Source organism: Vulpes vulpes, chromosome 1, assembly GCF_048418805.1.
Source record: "Vulpes vulpes isolate BD-2025 chromosome 1, VulVul3, whole genome shotgun sequence".
NCBI classification, from domain to species: domain Eukaryota; kingdom Metazoa; phylum Chordata; class Mammalia; order Carnivora; family Canidae; genus Vulpes; species Vulpes vulpes.
The window spans coordinates 22,157,616-22,171,729 of NC_132780.1; the positions used below are offsets into that span (position 1 = coordinate 22,157,616).

The window sequence follows — 14,114 nt, forward strand, 5'->3', positions numbered from 1 at the left end:
TGTACAGTGTCTGCAGTGCCTCCAGGCACCAGGCAGAGAAGGCATTGTATGAAACAAGTAAGTCCTGGGAGAAGGAGTCACCACATCACTGGACATGGTGGGGGCCATTGGAACACGGGCCCTCAGACCACGAGCTGCCTGGCCCAGCTCAGTAGTGGACAAATGGATGCTCCAGATCCCTGGCTGACCAGGCGCCCATACACCACAAACCCTCGAACACAGCAGGACATGGAGAAATTCACTCCCCAGAACAGAGCACCTACCAGGATCCCTCAGACTGGGAACCCTCTTAACCCTCATGCCCCCGGGCATGTGAGTCACCCAGACACTGGATCCCTATCAAAATACCATGGACTTTCTTCAGAGAGTTGGAACTAATTATTTTAAGATTTGTGTGGGGATCCCTGGGTGGCGCAGCGGTTTGGCGCCTGCCTTTGGCCCAGGGCGCGATCCTGGAGACCCGGATCGAATCCCACGTCGGGCTCCCGGTGCATGGAGCCTGCTTCTCCCTCTGCCTGTGTCTCTGCCTCTCTCTCTCTCTGTGTGTGACTATCATAAATAAATAAAAATAAAAAAAAATAAGATTTGTGTGGAATCAGAAAAGACCCCGAATAGCCAGGGGAATATTGAAAAAGAAAACCATAGCTGGGGGCATCACAATGCCAGATTTCCCCTGAAGTTTTTGCAAATTTAAAATGTGGGATGTCAGTGTGGCGTAGGTCATTCTGGGTGGGTGTTGGCCACTCCCTTTCCCTGTCTTTCCCCTAGGACTGTCCTTTTCCTGGCCCAGACAGTTGCTCACAGTGAGCAATAGGAGGGCCCCAGGCACCTGATAGGGTAGACATTACTTCTGCAACATCAAGAGAGGCTCAAAAGAATGTGGCTCTCCCATGGAGCATCTCTTCTGCATCTACCATTATGTGATGGAGACAGTGGACAGTAGCCACATCTCATTTCTACCTTTTTTTCCTCACTAATATTTCTACTCTGACTTTCGGCTCTCATCTTTTCCCTTTCATTGCTTCCTTGGAAGGCTGCACATATCCTTAAGTAGTCTCTGAATACCAGCTACTGTGTTGGAATCACACACTCCTCTGTCTGTACCCAGTCTTGTATCAGTGCTCACCAGTTACCAGCAGCTATGGCCTTGTTGAAAGTCATTGGCAGGGGAGGGGTTTGGGAGCCCACCTCTCATTCCTGCACTTCCCCCTCTCTTGGGTCCTTCCCTAGAACCCCAGGGCTCTCTCATCATGGGAGCTTGCGAGGCGGAGCTCTGCACAGCAGGCCTTCCTCTCACTGTCTCCAGGCCCCGCTGCCCATCAGCAGGCCCATGGCCTCATCCATGGGTGTGTCTGACACACATTCCTGATGGGGCTGTCTCTTCCCCCATAGAGTTAGTATGCACTTTACCAGCATTTCTTTGCTTCCAGGTTGCTGGCATGGAGCCCAGGATGAGGAGGCACCTTCAGAGCAAGGTGTTTCTGCAGGAGCGTCACTAGTCAGGACCCCAAAGCCAGGCCCACCCATCCTGGAGGCCCAGCCCGTGAGATGTGTGGCCTGCTCTTAAAAGACCTTTTGTGCTTGGCTGAGCATGATGGAACACACTCTGAGCAAGGCCTGTGCACTCGTGGGGCAAACCTGCAGCAGCATCAAAAGAAGCAGGCTAGAGATAACTTTCCATAAAGTATGAAGGGAGCCCTTTGTTTGGACCTTGTACCTTATATGGCAGATAAGACCTTGGCATGGAGGGAGAGTAGAGAGGACTTCACAGCCTTACTACCCTGCTAGCCACTCACAGTGGGTTAAAGCCACACAGGAACACCAAGTAGAGAGGTCTACTTACAGAATGATTGTAAGTAGACTTGGTATGGGAAAGCCTTCAGCCTCAAGATATACATGTAGGGTACCAGAAAGTCTACCCTGGGGAATGGCCTTAGGAGTGTGGTGAAAATGGGATGTTTTTAGGTACAACTCTAACCTCAGTAAACATTTTAGCAATCACTGTGAAGAAGGGTTTTGAAGTGTAGCCAGTGTGGTAAAATCCACACTTACTAGTCACCAGGAAGTTCATACTGTAGAAAGAGTGCAGTGAATGCAGGAAGTCTTTTACATATAACTCCAGTCTCCTTAAACAGTAGTGAGTTCACGCTGGTGAATGGCCTTCTTTGTGCAGTGAATGTGGGAAGGCATTCATCAGTAAGTCCCACCTCCTTCAGCATCAGAAAATGTGGAAACTTCTTCCTTTTTTTTTTTTTTTTTTGAGACTTCTTTACAGGAAAATTTGGTCTTACTGAACGCCAGAGAATACACCAGGCCAAGGTTTTATAAGGTTTTATGAATTCAGCATATAGCAAGGCCTTTGCTACTAAGTCTTGCATCATTGGTCACCAGAAAATGCACACTGGAGGACACTTTACAAGTACAGCTGATGTGGGGAAGTGTTTCAGTGCAAACCAATCTCATTAAGCATCAGAGAATTCACACTGGGTAAAGGCATTGGGAGTGCAGGGAATGTGGGAAATTCTTGAGCCAAGACTCCCATCTCATTCAGAACCAGAGAAAGAACTTGAACTTGTGAGTAGAGCAAATGGGGAAAGATTTCTGCCAAAAGTATGTTTTAAATTAGCACTGGGGAAAAAAAAGCTAATACATAGTTTTATGTATTATGTATTTTATGATGTGTAATTTACCACATCATGTGAAATTTACCATCTTGTTTTTAGGGGGTACAGTTCAGGAATGTTAAGTATGGTCACCTTGTACCATGGATATCCATAACTCTTTTCATCTTGTTAAACCTAATTCCATTACCTAACTAGCCATTTTTGCCTTCCCTGGCCTTTGCACATCATTTTCTTTATTTTCTCTATCCATTCATCTGCCCATGGACCATGAGTTGCTTCTACCTCTTTTGGCTATTTTGAATAATGCTACTATGGACATGAGTATACCAATATTTCTTTTAACACCTTACTTTCCAAAAAAGATTTCTTCAGTACCTTGCTTTCCAATTATTTTTGCATATATACTCAAAAAGAATTGCTGAATCATATGGCAATATGGTCAGTTTTTTGAGGAACTGTTTTTCATAATGTTTGCACCATTTTACAGCCTTCATCCTTTTCTGTTTTTCAGTGTTCAGAAGCCTCCTTTCCCCATGTGGTAAGTCACTCGCTCTTTTCAGATGGGGCTTAGAATCTTAGAATAGAATGGATGGAGTAGGGAATGGAATACATGGAGAAAGGGCTGGACATAATCCCCAGGAAGATTTTACTTATATGAGAGTGAGCACCACTTGAGGTGGGGCAAAAGGAGAGGGTCAAGCAGACTCCCCCAGATCAGGGAGCCAGAGGCAGGCCAATCCCAGGATCCTGAGATCATGACCTGAGCCAAAGTCAGATGCTTCACCCACTGAGCCACCCAGGCGCCTCTCTACCTTTTTTCTAACAGAAAAACTACAGAATCAATTGATTCCGCTCTAACATGTACTTGAAAAGCATTAAGAATATTTTAGGTCTCAGCTGTGGGTGGATGCACTTTGTGTCTGAGAGACCGTTTGTAGTTTTGGGGAACGTCTGAAAACGTGTCTGTTTTGTGATCAGCACAGGCTACGTTCCACGGAAATCTGGGTGACCCCCTTCCAAGAAGCCAGAGCCCCGCCCCGCTCCGCCCTCAAAACCTGCGGAGATCCTGATCCAGCCCCTTTCTTGGTGTGGCTAGAAAACACCCGGGGGTCAGGAAGAATGGAGACCTGTAGGGGTTCCGTAGCTCCGTCAGAACTACATTACCCGGAAGGCAGTGCGCCGAGCGTACCCTCCACTGGACCAATGAGGGCTCGATGAAAGGCACTTCCGCCCGATGGACAGCGTCGGGGCGAGCTTTCCGGCGTGGGCCTCCAGCGACATCTTGTAAACTTGGTCCTGTCTCCGGTCGGGATCCTTGGCGCGCCTGAGGTGAGGGCTCAGGATGCGCTGCGCCGGCTCCGCTGAGATTCGGCGTAGCTGTCGCCGGGACTGAAGGCTACGCTGCCACGGTGTCCCTCCCCCCCGCACCCGGCCACAGCTGCCGTGGCGATTCCCATTCTGGTAAGCGCTGCGTTTCTCTGGGCCAGCACCCAACTCTTCATTCTGCATTAGAATTTCGTGTTTTTGTCCTCAGGAGGGTCCTATTTACTTTGATCTTCCAAATTTTGAAATAAGACTTGCCTGAAGAGACTTGCACAGAATGTACGTGTGCAATTGAATAACCAACTGTAAAATTAGTACCTGTAATTATTGCTGTTAACCTTAGAAATAAAACGGGCAGGTTTTTTTTACCACCCAAAATGGGTTTATTTGGGTTTAACTCGGGAATACAAGAGTATTGCATCCAGGCAAGTCTGGAAAGGGCTGCTCTGAACAAAGCTCATTGGGCAAAGTGGGCGTCGTGAGTATAGTGGCTTCTCTTTGGCTGGGCTGTTGGCAGGGATAGTCAAGTAGTAGCTCCTGGGAGAGTCCACCTCTTTTCCTGTGAGTCCGCACAAGAAAACAGCATTTGTAGGGTTGAGAGCTTCTCCTGCCGACCTGATCTCTCCGTTCTAATTATGTTCACACTGGCCAAGTGAGGAAATGAGTTATAAATAAGACCGAGAAGCCAGCTGTGCAAGTCTTTCCACAATTATCCCAGTCTCCGAAGTTAGACTGTTGTCTGTTTCAAGTAAGCATATTTTATTGTCTTGACAGTTTGAGCAAATATGTGGGAAATACTCAGCATCATAGTATTAATAGTTTCCATGTGACTTCAAACACTATGAAAGGACTGACATCACAATCACATCACAATAGTATATTGTGACTAACTTTTTACATCTATCCATTTTTCTGTGCCATATTCTATGGTATGGATACTTGGAAAACATGTCTTTGTTTTTGCCCATGGTTTTCTGCATTTATAAAAACATTGCTACTATATCCACATTTTCTAGGATATGCAAGCACACAGTTGTCTAGCATATATATATATTAAATACGGATTTCCACAGTCAGAGGTTTAAATTTACTTTATAATGCCAAATTGGCTTTCCAAAATGTTACCAATCTATATACCAGTAGCAGCTTACAATATTTACGAATTTCTACAGTCTTATTAGTTCTAGGCAGTGTCAGGCTTGTGAGGTCAGCCTTACTGAGTTTTGCTTTTAATGGTTACCATTACATTTGCCTTCTTAGAAAGTGCTTGCCGGAATTCTTGTTTACATACAGAAGATTTCAGTTTATTAAATGTTAAAATTTTAAATTTATTTTAACAATTATGGAGGATTCAAGAATTTGTGTAATTTTTACTCAACTGTTTAGCTTGCCATTTCAGTTATTATGACAACAGGAGCCCTTTATTGTAGTGAGATTCTTTACTATGATGCTTCGGTTTAAAAAATCTATTCTATTCATTCATACGAGATGTAATTTTTGTCTTCCCAGCTAAGCATGTCCAGCTGAAATTACTTTTTTGTGTGCATTTGAAGTGGAGGTCTAAATTTGTTTTGCTACACAGCAGTTTTATAAGCTGCTGTTTTAATGCTCTGTACTGCCACTGAAGCATCAAGGCCCATGAGTGTCCTATTTTATGAGCTCTGGTCTTTTCAACCTAATTTCTGTGCGTATAGTTTTCTTACCAGAACAGCCTTATAATGTTATCACCTCTTTAGGAACAATTACTCTTGCATGCTAAAGTGATGTTTAATGTTTATTTTTACTTATGTAGCCTTGTCACTTTAAAAGAAGCTTCTCAAATTCTAAAATATTTGGGACACACAGGTATTTTAACAAAAAGAAAAAGATTTATTTAGGGGATCCCTGGGTGGCTCAGCGGTTTAGTGCCTGTCTTCGGACCCGGGGTGTGATCCTGGAGTCCTGGGATCGAGTCCCACATCAGGCTCCCTGCATGGAGCCTGCTTCTCCCTCTGTCCCTGTGTCTCTGCCTCTCTCTCTCTCATGACTAAATAATGACTAAATAAATAAATCTTTAAATCTTTTTTTTTTAAGATTTATTTATTTTAAGAGAGCACGAAGCTGGGGGAGGGGCAGAGGGAGTATGAGAATCCCAGGCATCTTGGGGAGGGGGGCGCTCCATCTCACAACCCTGAGATCACAACTTGAGCTGAAACCAAGAGTTGGATTTAGTGGACTGATCCATCCAGGTGCCCCCTGGCATCCTTAAGTAACATGCATAACATCAAGCTTTTTAGCTTTGGTTGCTCTGAATCTTTTAGTACTGTTGGGTTTGGGTTTTCTGGCTCCAGTTTATGAACTCTAGATGTGTGTTCTCTTCTCCACAGTCTTTTGTTTGTTCATTTTGTTTGGTACTCTTTCTTACGAATTCTGTCAAGATTTGTTATTTCTTTCTCATTTAATCTTACCCTTTATGTCTATTTGGCTGCATTTTTCTGTGAGATTCTTCTTCTCTAATGATGTAGTTTTCCTAAATTGTTTAGATTTATTAAAATTATTGTAGTTAAACTGTTTTCCCTTTCTGATCTTTATGTCATGTTACAAATTTTATCTGTAAACACTGTAAAGTGTTTATCTGATAAACACTTAATGTTATCGTAAATTTTTATACTCTACACCCACAAGATTTTTGCTTTTTAAGTGATTATCATCTTTTATCATCTTCCTCTGGTACTACTGCTAGAGGAAATGATGATAGGATATTTTGCTAAAATAGGCAAAATTCAATAATTTTAAGGATAAAATGGAGACTGGAACAAAGGTTAGGTCCTAGCTTGTTTCTTTTCCTGTAAGTTGAGAAATGCAATTACTCTGAACTGCAGGAGGCCAAAGCACCTTTCCTGGAGCTCCAGCAACAACCTCTTTATCAGACATTCATTTGGAATGGATAATCAAGTAAATAGTAGTTTGGTTTAGTTCTCTACCACAGGAGAGAATATATTCGCAATATTTTTCTGAACATTTATTGAAAAAATTGAAAAAGAAGTATAAGGAGTCATGTACCTGACCAGCCATTAGGGCCAACTACAAAGTAGAGAAAGAGAAGAATGTATTTTTGGCACAGGAAGAATCAGAATAATAAGGAATAAAATGGAAGGGTCAGAGGCCCACCCAGACATAAACTTGGACATAATTTATCTCTTTTTCTGGTTACTCATTAACCTGAGGGATGTTACTCAAACACAACCTTAACAGGCTCTGTACTCCTAGAAAGACTTTCCTGAGGATGCGTGCATGCTTTTGGCATAACTCCATAACACCTTATACTTTCCTTTATAAGTGCTTTCTTAATCCCTTTCAGCTTCCTTTACCTAAAATTATTAAATGTTTCACTTTTTTGTCTGTATTCCTGATGGGAATTAAACTAACATGGCCCTGCTCTTCCTGCAGGTTCTGCTTTCAGCAGAAGCACTTATGGACCCTGCACTGGTGAGTGTCAGGTGTCCTGCAACTTTTCCTGTACTCTTCCTGCCCTTGGTGTTTAGAGACTCTAAATAACCCCTTAAGCCCAGGTCAGAGGTTGTATGGAGAGAGATTCTCACTTTGGGCCAGCAACAGGGCAAGCTGTGAAAGATTGTCTTAGGGATCAGTATGTACCAAGCCTTGGGCTTGGAGGCAAGACTGAGATGCGAGTGTTAAGGGGAGTGTTCTAGGTCTCATAGGTCTTTGTTAGGTCTGCTGAGAACAGAAGTCAAGGAGAGCAGAGTCAGGGTTCTGCTCTGATAGTGATGGTAGCGGCCACCCAATTTGGGAGCAGAGGAGAAATCCAAATCTGGCTAAGGTCTTCAGAAGCCACCCCTGATGATAGAATACACCAGAGACTGGGAGAGAGGGAGACAAGGGGGTCATCACTGCGGCTAGTACTGTGGTCTAGATTGGTATTCATTGTAGCTGGGCCAAAGTGGTAGATGAGGTAGGAGAAATATTTGGCTTCTGGATTTGTGTTTAATGTAGGGCTGACCTCAAAGATGACTCCATGGCTTTTGTAGGGATATATTTGGGTGAGACTTAAAGAAATTAGGTTTGGACTATGTTGAGTCTCATATGTTTCAGAGACTCCCAAGGATGGGTGGCAAATGGATAGCTGGTCATCCAGCTCCCAAGACATCCACACTGTGTATGGTGTGTATCCTGAGATAGGACTCTGGATCTGATAGAGGAGGAGGCATGTTCAGATCATAGTGGCATTGCCATTGGAGGGAAATGGAGGAGAGCTGCAGAGGATAGATGGCACAAAGATGGACAAGCCAGAATAGTCAGAATTAGCAGGAATGTAGCATGAGGTATGGGGAGAGGAAACTCCTACAGGTAGCCAGATTTTCATGGGAGTAATCGTGAGACCACAGCAATAATAGAGGTGAGTTGGTGAAATCACACTGGTCCTTACTCACTCTTCTGTGCACTCACCCAACCAGGCTTTTGTGGTGGTTCTGTCAGGAGGTCATCAGATTAGCTTACATAAAGTGTGTTATTGGGACATAGGTTGTACCTGGTGAACTGGCAAAAAGACACAATGTGCCATATAGAAGTGGAATGTGACCAAGGGTATTTAGATCTGCATGTGGTCTAAGCCAAGAACAAGGTCAGGTGGAGAAGCCCCTTCTGTGCAGGGCTGGAGGCCATTGGAAGTTGGGATCTATTGCACTTGAAGCATTTCCTAGATTCCACACACAGACAAAAGTCAGTATCATGGGCCAAGTAGTGATGGGGATCAGATGTATGCTGTATGATGGAGGTATGATCCAATGAGTAGAAATTTAAGAGAATGCTAGGCCCAACATGGTTGTCTGGGAGGCATGATTCTTGGGACTCTGAAATGTCTTGAGAAAAGGGTTGGGGATCCTGCATCTCAGGCCCAGAGCTCAGAAGGCGTCTGTCTGAGCACTTGCCTCTTTGTTGATACTGCTTAAGTTGGAAAGCAAAGGAAGATGATGAGCAGAGAAGTGAGTGAATGTGGGCTGGGGTTCAGGGTAGTTTACAGGGTCCTGCAGAAGAGGCTGCTTATGGACACAACTGTCCTCATCATCACAGGGCTCTTTGACCTTTGAGGATGTGGCTGTGTACTTTTCCCAGGAGGAATGGAGGCTTCTTGATGAGGCTCAGAGACACCTGTACCGTGATGTGATGCTAGAGGTCTTTGCACTTTTTGCATCATTGGGTAAGGTCCCCTCACACCAGCCCCAGTTCCCTGGGCTGATCTGTCTTTCCTCCTCTTTCTGGGTGCCAAGGCTGGGGCATATATACTACAGCTCTTTTCACAAATAGCTCCAATACTCCCCGTTCTGAAGCTCTTTCAGTAAAGGTTTCCATGCTACTTTTGTTTCCTGAGGTTGTTTTGGGGTTGGTTGCCTTGGTGCTGCCCTCTTAGCTGGCCTGTCTTTCCCTTAAAGGCTTGCATCTTCTAAATCCCATGTTGTCCAGTTGGAGCTAGAACACTGCATACATGACAAAGTCGATATGACCCCCCAATGGGGGAAGATGTGATGTATAGCTGGGAATCCTGTCAGGAACATGACGTGGCCTGGGCTCTACACTGTTTGATGCCAAGGTCAGAGGCTCCTCCTCTTTCTTGATACTTTGCCCACTTGTTACTTTTCCATTCAGAAGAGACCTGAGAGTATATATCCCTCCCCTGTCTTCTGTCCTTCTTTGGGGCCTTCACCAATTATCGCTCCTTCTGCTATGCTCTCCAATATTGGCCTACACTAAATGTGTCCATGCCCTTAAAATAATACTTGAACACTGGTAGCCAAAGCCCTGGCAAGAACACATTTCGTAAGAAGTGAGTTGTGGACTCAGCCTCTCCTCCCCATGCCACACTCCATCCATGTGACTTTTGCCTGCTGAGTCCTCCCTGTTCTGTGACCCAGCCTTCTCCTTCAAACTACCCCATTCCGCCAAGCTCCTTTTGTCCCAATCCCCTGGCATTCTTGGGATTTCAGACACACATTTGTGGTCTTCTTCTACCAGAACTCCTGACTCTTCTCTGCTTTCAGGTTGTGGGCAGAGAACAGAGGATGAGGAGGCACTTTCTGGGCAGAATATTTCTGTAGGAGAGTCACAGATAAATTCTACCCAGGAGACATGTGGCCTGGATTCAGAAGGTGACTTACATCCAGCTGAGAGCCTGGAAGCAAACCCTGGCCAGAAACTGTGCAGGACACAGGGGAAGCTTCACCAGCACCAGAAGCAGGACAATGGAGAGAAATCTTTCAGAAGGAACGTGAAGAGCTGCATAGCCCACATGTCGAGGAAGCCCTTCCCTGATGGCTCAGGCCTTCTCCAGCACCAGCTCATTCATAGCCAGGGGACACTACCTAAGAACACCAGCTGTGCAGAGCCCTTTCACAACGGACAAAAACACTATAAGTGCAGCGAATGTGGGAAAGCCTTCTGCCGAAAATACAGACTTGCTCAGCATCAGAGAGTCCACACTGGAGAGAGGCCTTATGAGTGCAGTGAGTGTGGGAAAACCTTCAGCTACAAACATATACTTGTTCAGCACCGGAGAGTCCACACTGGAGAAAGGCCTTATGAGTGCAATGAATGTGGTAAAGCCTTCAGTAACAAACCCACACTTGTTCGGCACCAGCGAATTCACACTGGAGAAAGGCCTTATGAATGTAGTGATTGTGGGAAGTTCTTTAGCCAAAGTTCCAGCCTTAGTGAACATCAGAGAATTCACACAGGGGCACGGCCTTATAAATGTAGTGAGTGTGGAAAATTCTTCACCTCCAACTCAAACCTAATTAAACACCGGAGAGTGCACACAGGAACAAGGCCTTATGAGTGCAGTGAATGTGGGAAATTCTTTAATCAAAGTCCTAGCCTCATCAAACACCAGAGAATTCACACAGGTGAAAAGCCTTATGAATGTAGTGAATGTGGGAAACTCTTTAGCCAAAGCTCCACCCTCATCAAGCACCAGAGAGTTCACACTGGAGTGAGGCCTTACAAGTGCAATGAATGTGGGAAACTCTTTAGCCAAAGCTTTGGCCTCACTCAACACCAGAGAGTTCACACTGGAGAAAAACCCTATGAGTGCAGTGAATGTGGAGAATTCTTTAGCCAGAGCACACAACTTACCCAGCACCGGAAAGTTCATGCCACACAAAACCCTCATGAGTGCAGTCACTGTGGCAAAGCCTTCAGCCAAAGATCTGCTCTGATTGACCACCAGAAACTTCACAGCCCAGCCAGACCTTACAAGTGCACTGAATGTGGGAAAGCCTTTAGCCGTAGGTCTAACCTCATTCGACACCAGAAAGTTCACCCTGGAGAAAGGACTTAGAATGATATGGAGATAGCAGAGAACCAGCTGGGTGTTTAAAACTAACACTACTGCATATCTGAACATGTAGGGAGCTATGTTATATTTTCTAACCTTTCCAGGGCTCTTGCCACATTTGTCACTGCAAGTTTTTTTGTGGGTGTCTCAACTTTGTATGCCACAGTGGGGATATAGTATCATGGCACAGAATAGACATTTTTGCCCTAATTTACATTGTGGCCCAAGGTCTCCTAGAATGGATTACAGGGCAGTCCTTTTTGTGTGACCAATTCTGTAATCCAGATGTCAGCATTTTCTGTGGGTCTGGAAGTCTCCCTGAGAGGACAGTTGTTAAGAATCACGTATTTTTTTGGATTAGCTTTTCTTTTTTCACATTGGAGGTCACATAATGGACCTCAAAAAAGAGCCGTGTTTGGTAGGCCAGTATCTCTGATTCCAGGCAGGAACCATATTCAAGTACAAAAACACTGGGTGAAATAAAGAGTGTGGAAAACCAGCGAACTGGAGGGGCTGTGATGCCTACACAAACATTTCCAGTCATCACAGCTGGCTTACAGTAAGGTCATTGCAGAAATTCTGGAGCCCTTTATAGCTAACTTCCTGTGACCAGGGCTCCTTCGCTCTACAGTTAAAGGTGGGGGGAGAGGGAGTTACAAACAGAATTAGAAGTTCAGACCTATGAAGGCAGCAGGCATATGACTTTTATGAGCAGTGGAGATTTGGCTCATAGTTGACCTGTACTCCAGTGGCATTGCTTGTCAAGCTAGTGCAGCAGAGCTCCCCCTCATGATAGGGGTGGAGCTATAGTACCTAGGGTTGTCAAATTCCTACTTTCCAAAAAGGTTCAGATTTTTATGTGAAAAAGTGTATTTTGTAAGGTCACTTAAAATTGGTACGCGTTTAAAAAAGTGCAGCAGCTAGTACTGGTCAATTTTAACATACATGTGCTGACATGAAACCATCAGATTTAACCATAAAGTGTGTTAATCTTCTGACCTCTCTGTCTGGACTCCCAGGCAATTACTATTAATATGGCTACTAGTCTTAAGTTGGCTCTTAAAAGGGAACCGAAGTAACAGACCATAACTAATAGTGACAATCAGTATTGAATAGTGGGACCTTTTTTTTTTAACTGCTGAAATGATACACAGTTATTTTGGTTACCCACCCACCTAACAAATGGTTTTTCTGGTTTGTGTCCTGGGGCTATCACAGGTACCCTGTTGTGAACACACAAACTCTCTGAAAATGTGTGTTTAATACACCTAGCAGTGCAGTGCCCGAGTCTTTAAGGTGCTAATGGTTGCTCCAGTTCTTCTGTTGTTCTTGCCAATTGAAATATGGTCAATTGAAATATTTGTTGAAATATTGAAATTGAATATTTGTTGAATAATTGAAATATTTGTTCAAGTCTTTTTGGTGTTAGTGGTTTTAAAAGGTGTGCTTAAAAGGTGTGTAGTGGTATCTTACCATGAATGAATTGTGCATCTCCCCTAACAATTCAGTTTGCTTCCTGTACCTCGTCCTCACATAAATATTTGCCAATTCCAGTTGTTTTGAGTGCTGCTAAAGAAATAAAAAAGGAATCCAATAACTATTCCAGTTGTTTGTGCTGTTAACAGTATGATGGGCCACATACACTTTAAACTTTAGTTCCTGGTGCTAAAAATGAGGAATAATCCAACCATTGTTTTTATCTTAACTAATTTCCAGCATTTGCAGCTGTGAGTATGAAAGTTGCCAACCAAAATGTGCCTTGAGAAGAAAGGACAGTAAATGGTCTATTTTCAGCCAGCTACTGCTACACAAACATAGGGAATAGTAAAATGCACTCAATGATGTGAAGGGACGACTTTTAAAAATATTACCATTTAAGTTCTCCTGACCTCTCCACCTTCCAAAGGAAGGTTTAAGCACTTAACTTGGCCTTAGTCCTGGGAGCTAACCCCTGAGCCTTTGGGAACATTTTACCTGCAGATAAACAAATACCTTTGCTAAACTACTTGGGGTCTTGGGCCACCCATACCCAATAGTGTGTGCTCATTAATATGATTTATGGATAGTGGGGAGCTTAAGGCCTGTCAGCTTGACCTCTGGAGCAGCTGAGGAGACTAAAGCCAAGCCCAGAGGGACTCCTTGCCCACAAGACAACTCCCACACACACAGAGAAAAAACCCAGAGAGATTTTTTTTTTTTTTGTGCTGGCCAAACTTCATGGGTATTGTCACTATGGTTTCCTGATTGTGTGAGAGAGACCAGGGAGATCTCTTCCAGCTTCTGCCCTTCTTTCCCTATGCTGAATAGTCCTTATCCAAACAGTTTATCCAGACAGTTTTCTAGTGAATCACTGAACCTGAGGAGTGATCTTGGGTATTCTAGAACAAAATTTATCTGTGTCTTAAAATAGAAGTTTTCCACTAAAATTTAAATAGAAACTGCCCCTGAAATGCGGGTAAGTTTTGGCACATACACTTCTGAAATGAACATTTTCTGTTTTAAAAATCCTTGAGACCTATAGCCTAATTTTCCATTCATAGGTGATTTTCATGTTCTACGTGCAAAATGGAAAGGAATGATTCTGAAACTCCTCCCTTTTTCATCCTTTTTACCTACCATTATTTCTTCTATCTCACATGCACCCAATTTATGTAGTAACATCCTTGAATTCTTTAAAAATGAAGTACATTTTTTTTTCAAAATGCATTTCTCATGTAATTTGACACCAAAAACAAGTATAAACTTTTAACTTCTTTATAGCTACTGAAGCTGAATTACCAGTTTTGTGGTATAAAACAAACACCTGTTCCTCTTAACTGGTTCTAGAGCTCAGAGGAATG

At 43.8% G+C, this 14,114-nt stretch overlaps 1 protein-coding gene across 3 annotated transcripts in view; it reads left to right on the top strand.

Moving 5' to 3' along the window:
- LOC112911920 (uncharacterized) overlaps positions 1-12,874 on the top strand; it is a 31,537-nt gene extending 18,663 nt beyond the window's left edge. Inside the window, exons 3-7 of one of the 3 annotated variants that reach the window (XM_025988624.2) lie at positions 3,136-3,162; positions 3,603-4,085; positions 7,377-7,415; positions 9,018-9,144; positions 9,983-12,874. In XM_025988624.2, coding sequence (XP_025844409.2) covers positions 7,401-7,415; positions 9,018-9,144; positions 9,983-11,277 — 1,437 coding nt within the window. In that variant the 5' untranslated portion in view covers positions 3,136-3,162; positions 3,603-4,085; positions 7,377-7,400 and the 3' untranslated portion in view covers positions 11,278-12,874. Of the gene's footprint in view, positions 1-3,135; positions 3,163-3,602; positions 4,086-5,739; positions 5,793-7,376; positions 7,416-9,017; positions 9,145-9,982 lie in introns of those variants that run through there. The other 2 variants (XM_072767125.1, XM_025988628.2) reach the window with 2 other exon arrangements.
- Positions 12,875-14,114: the final 1,240 nt, after the last annotated feature.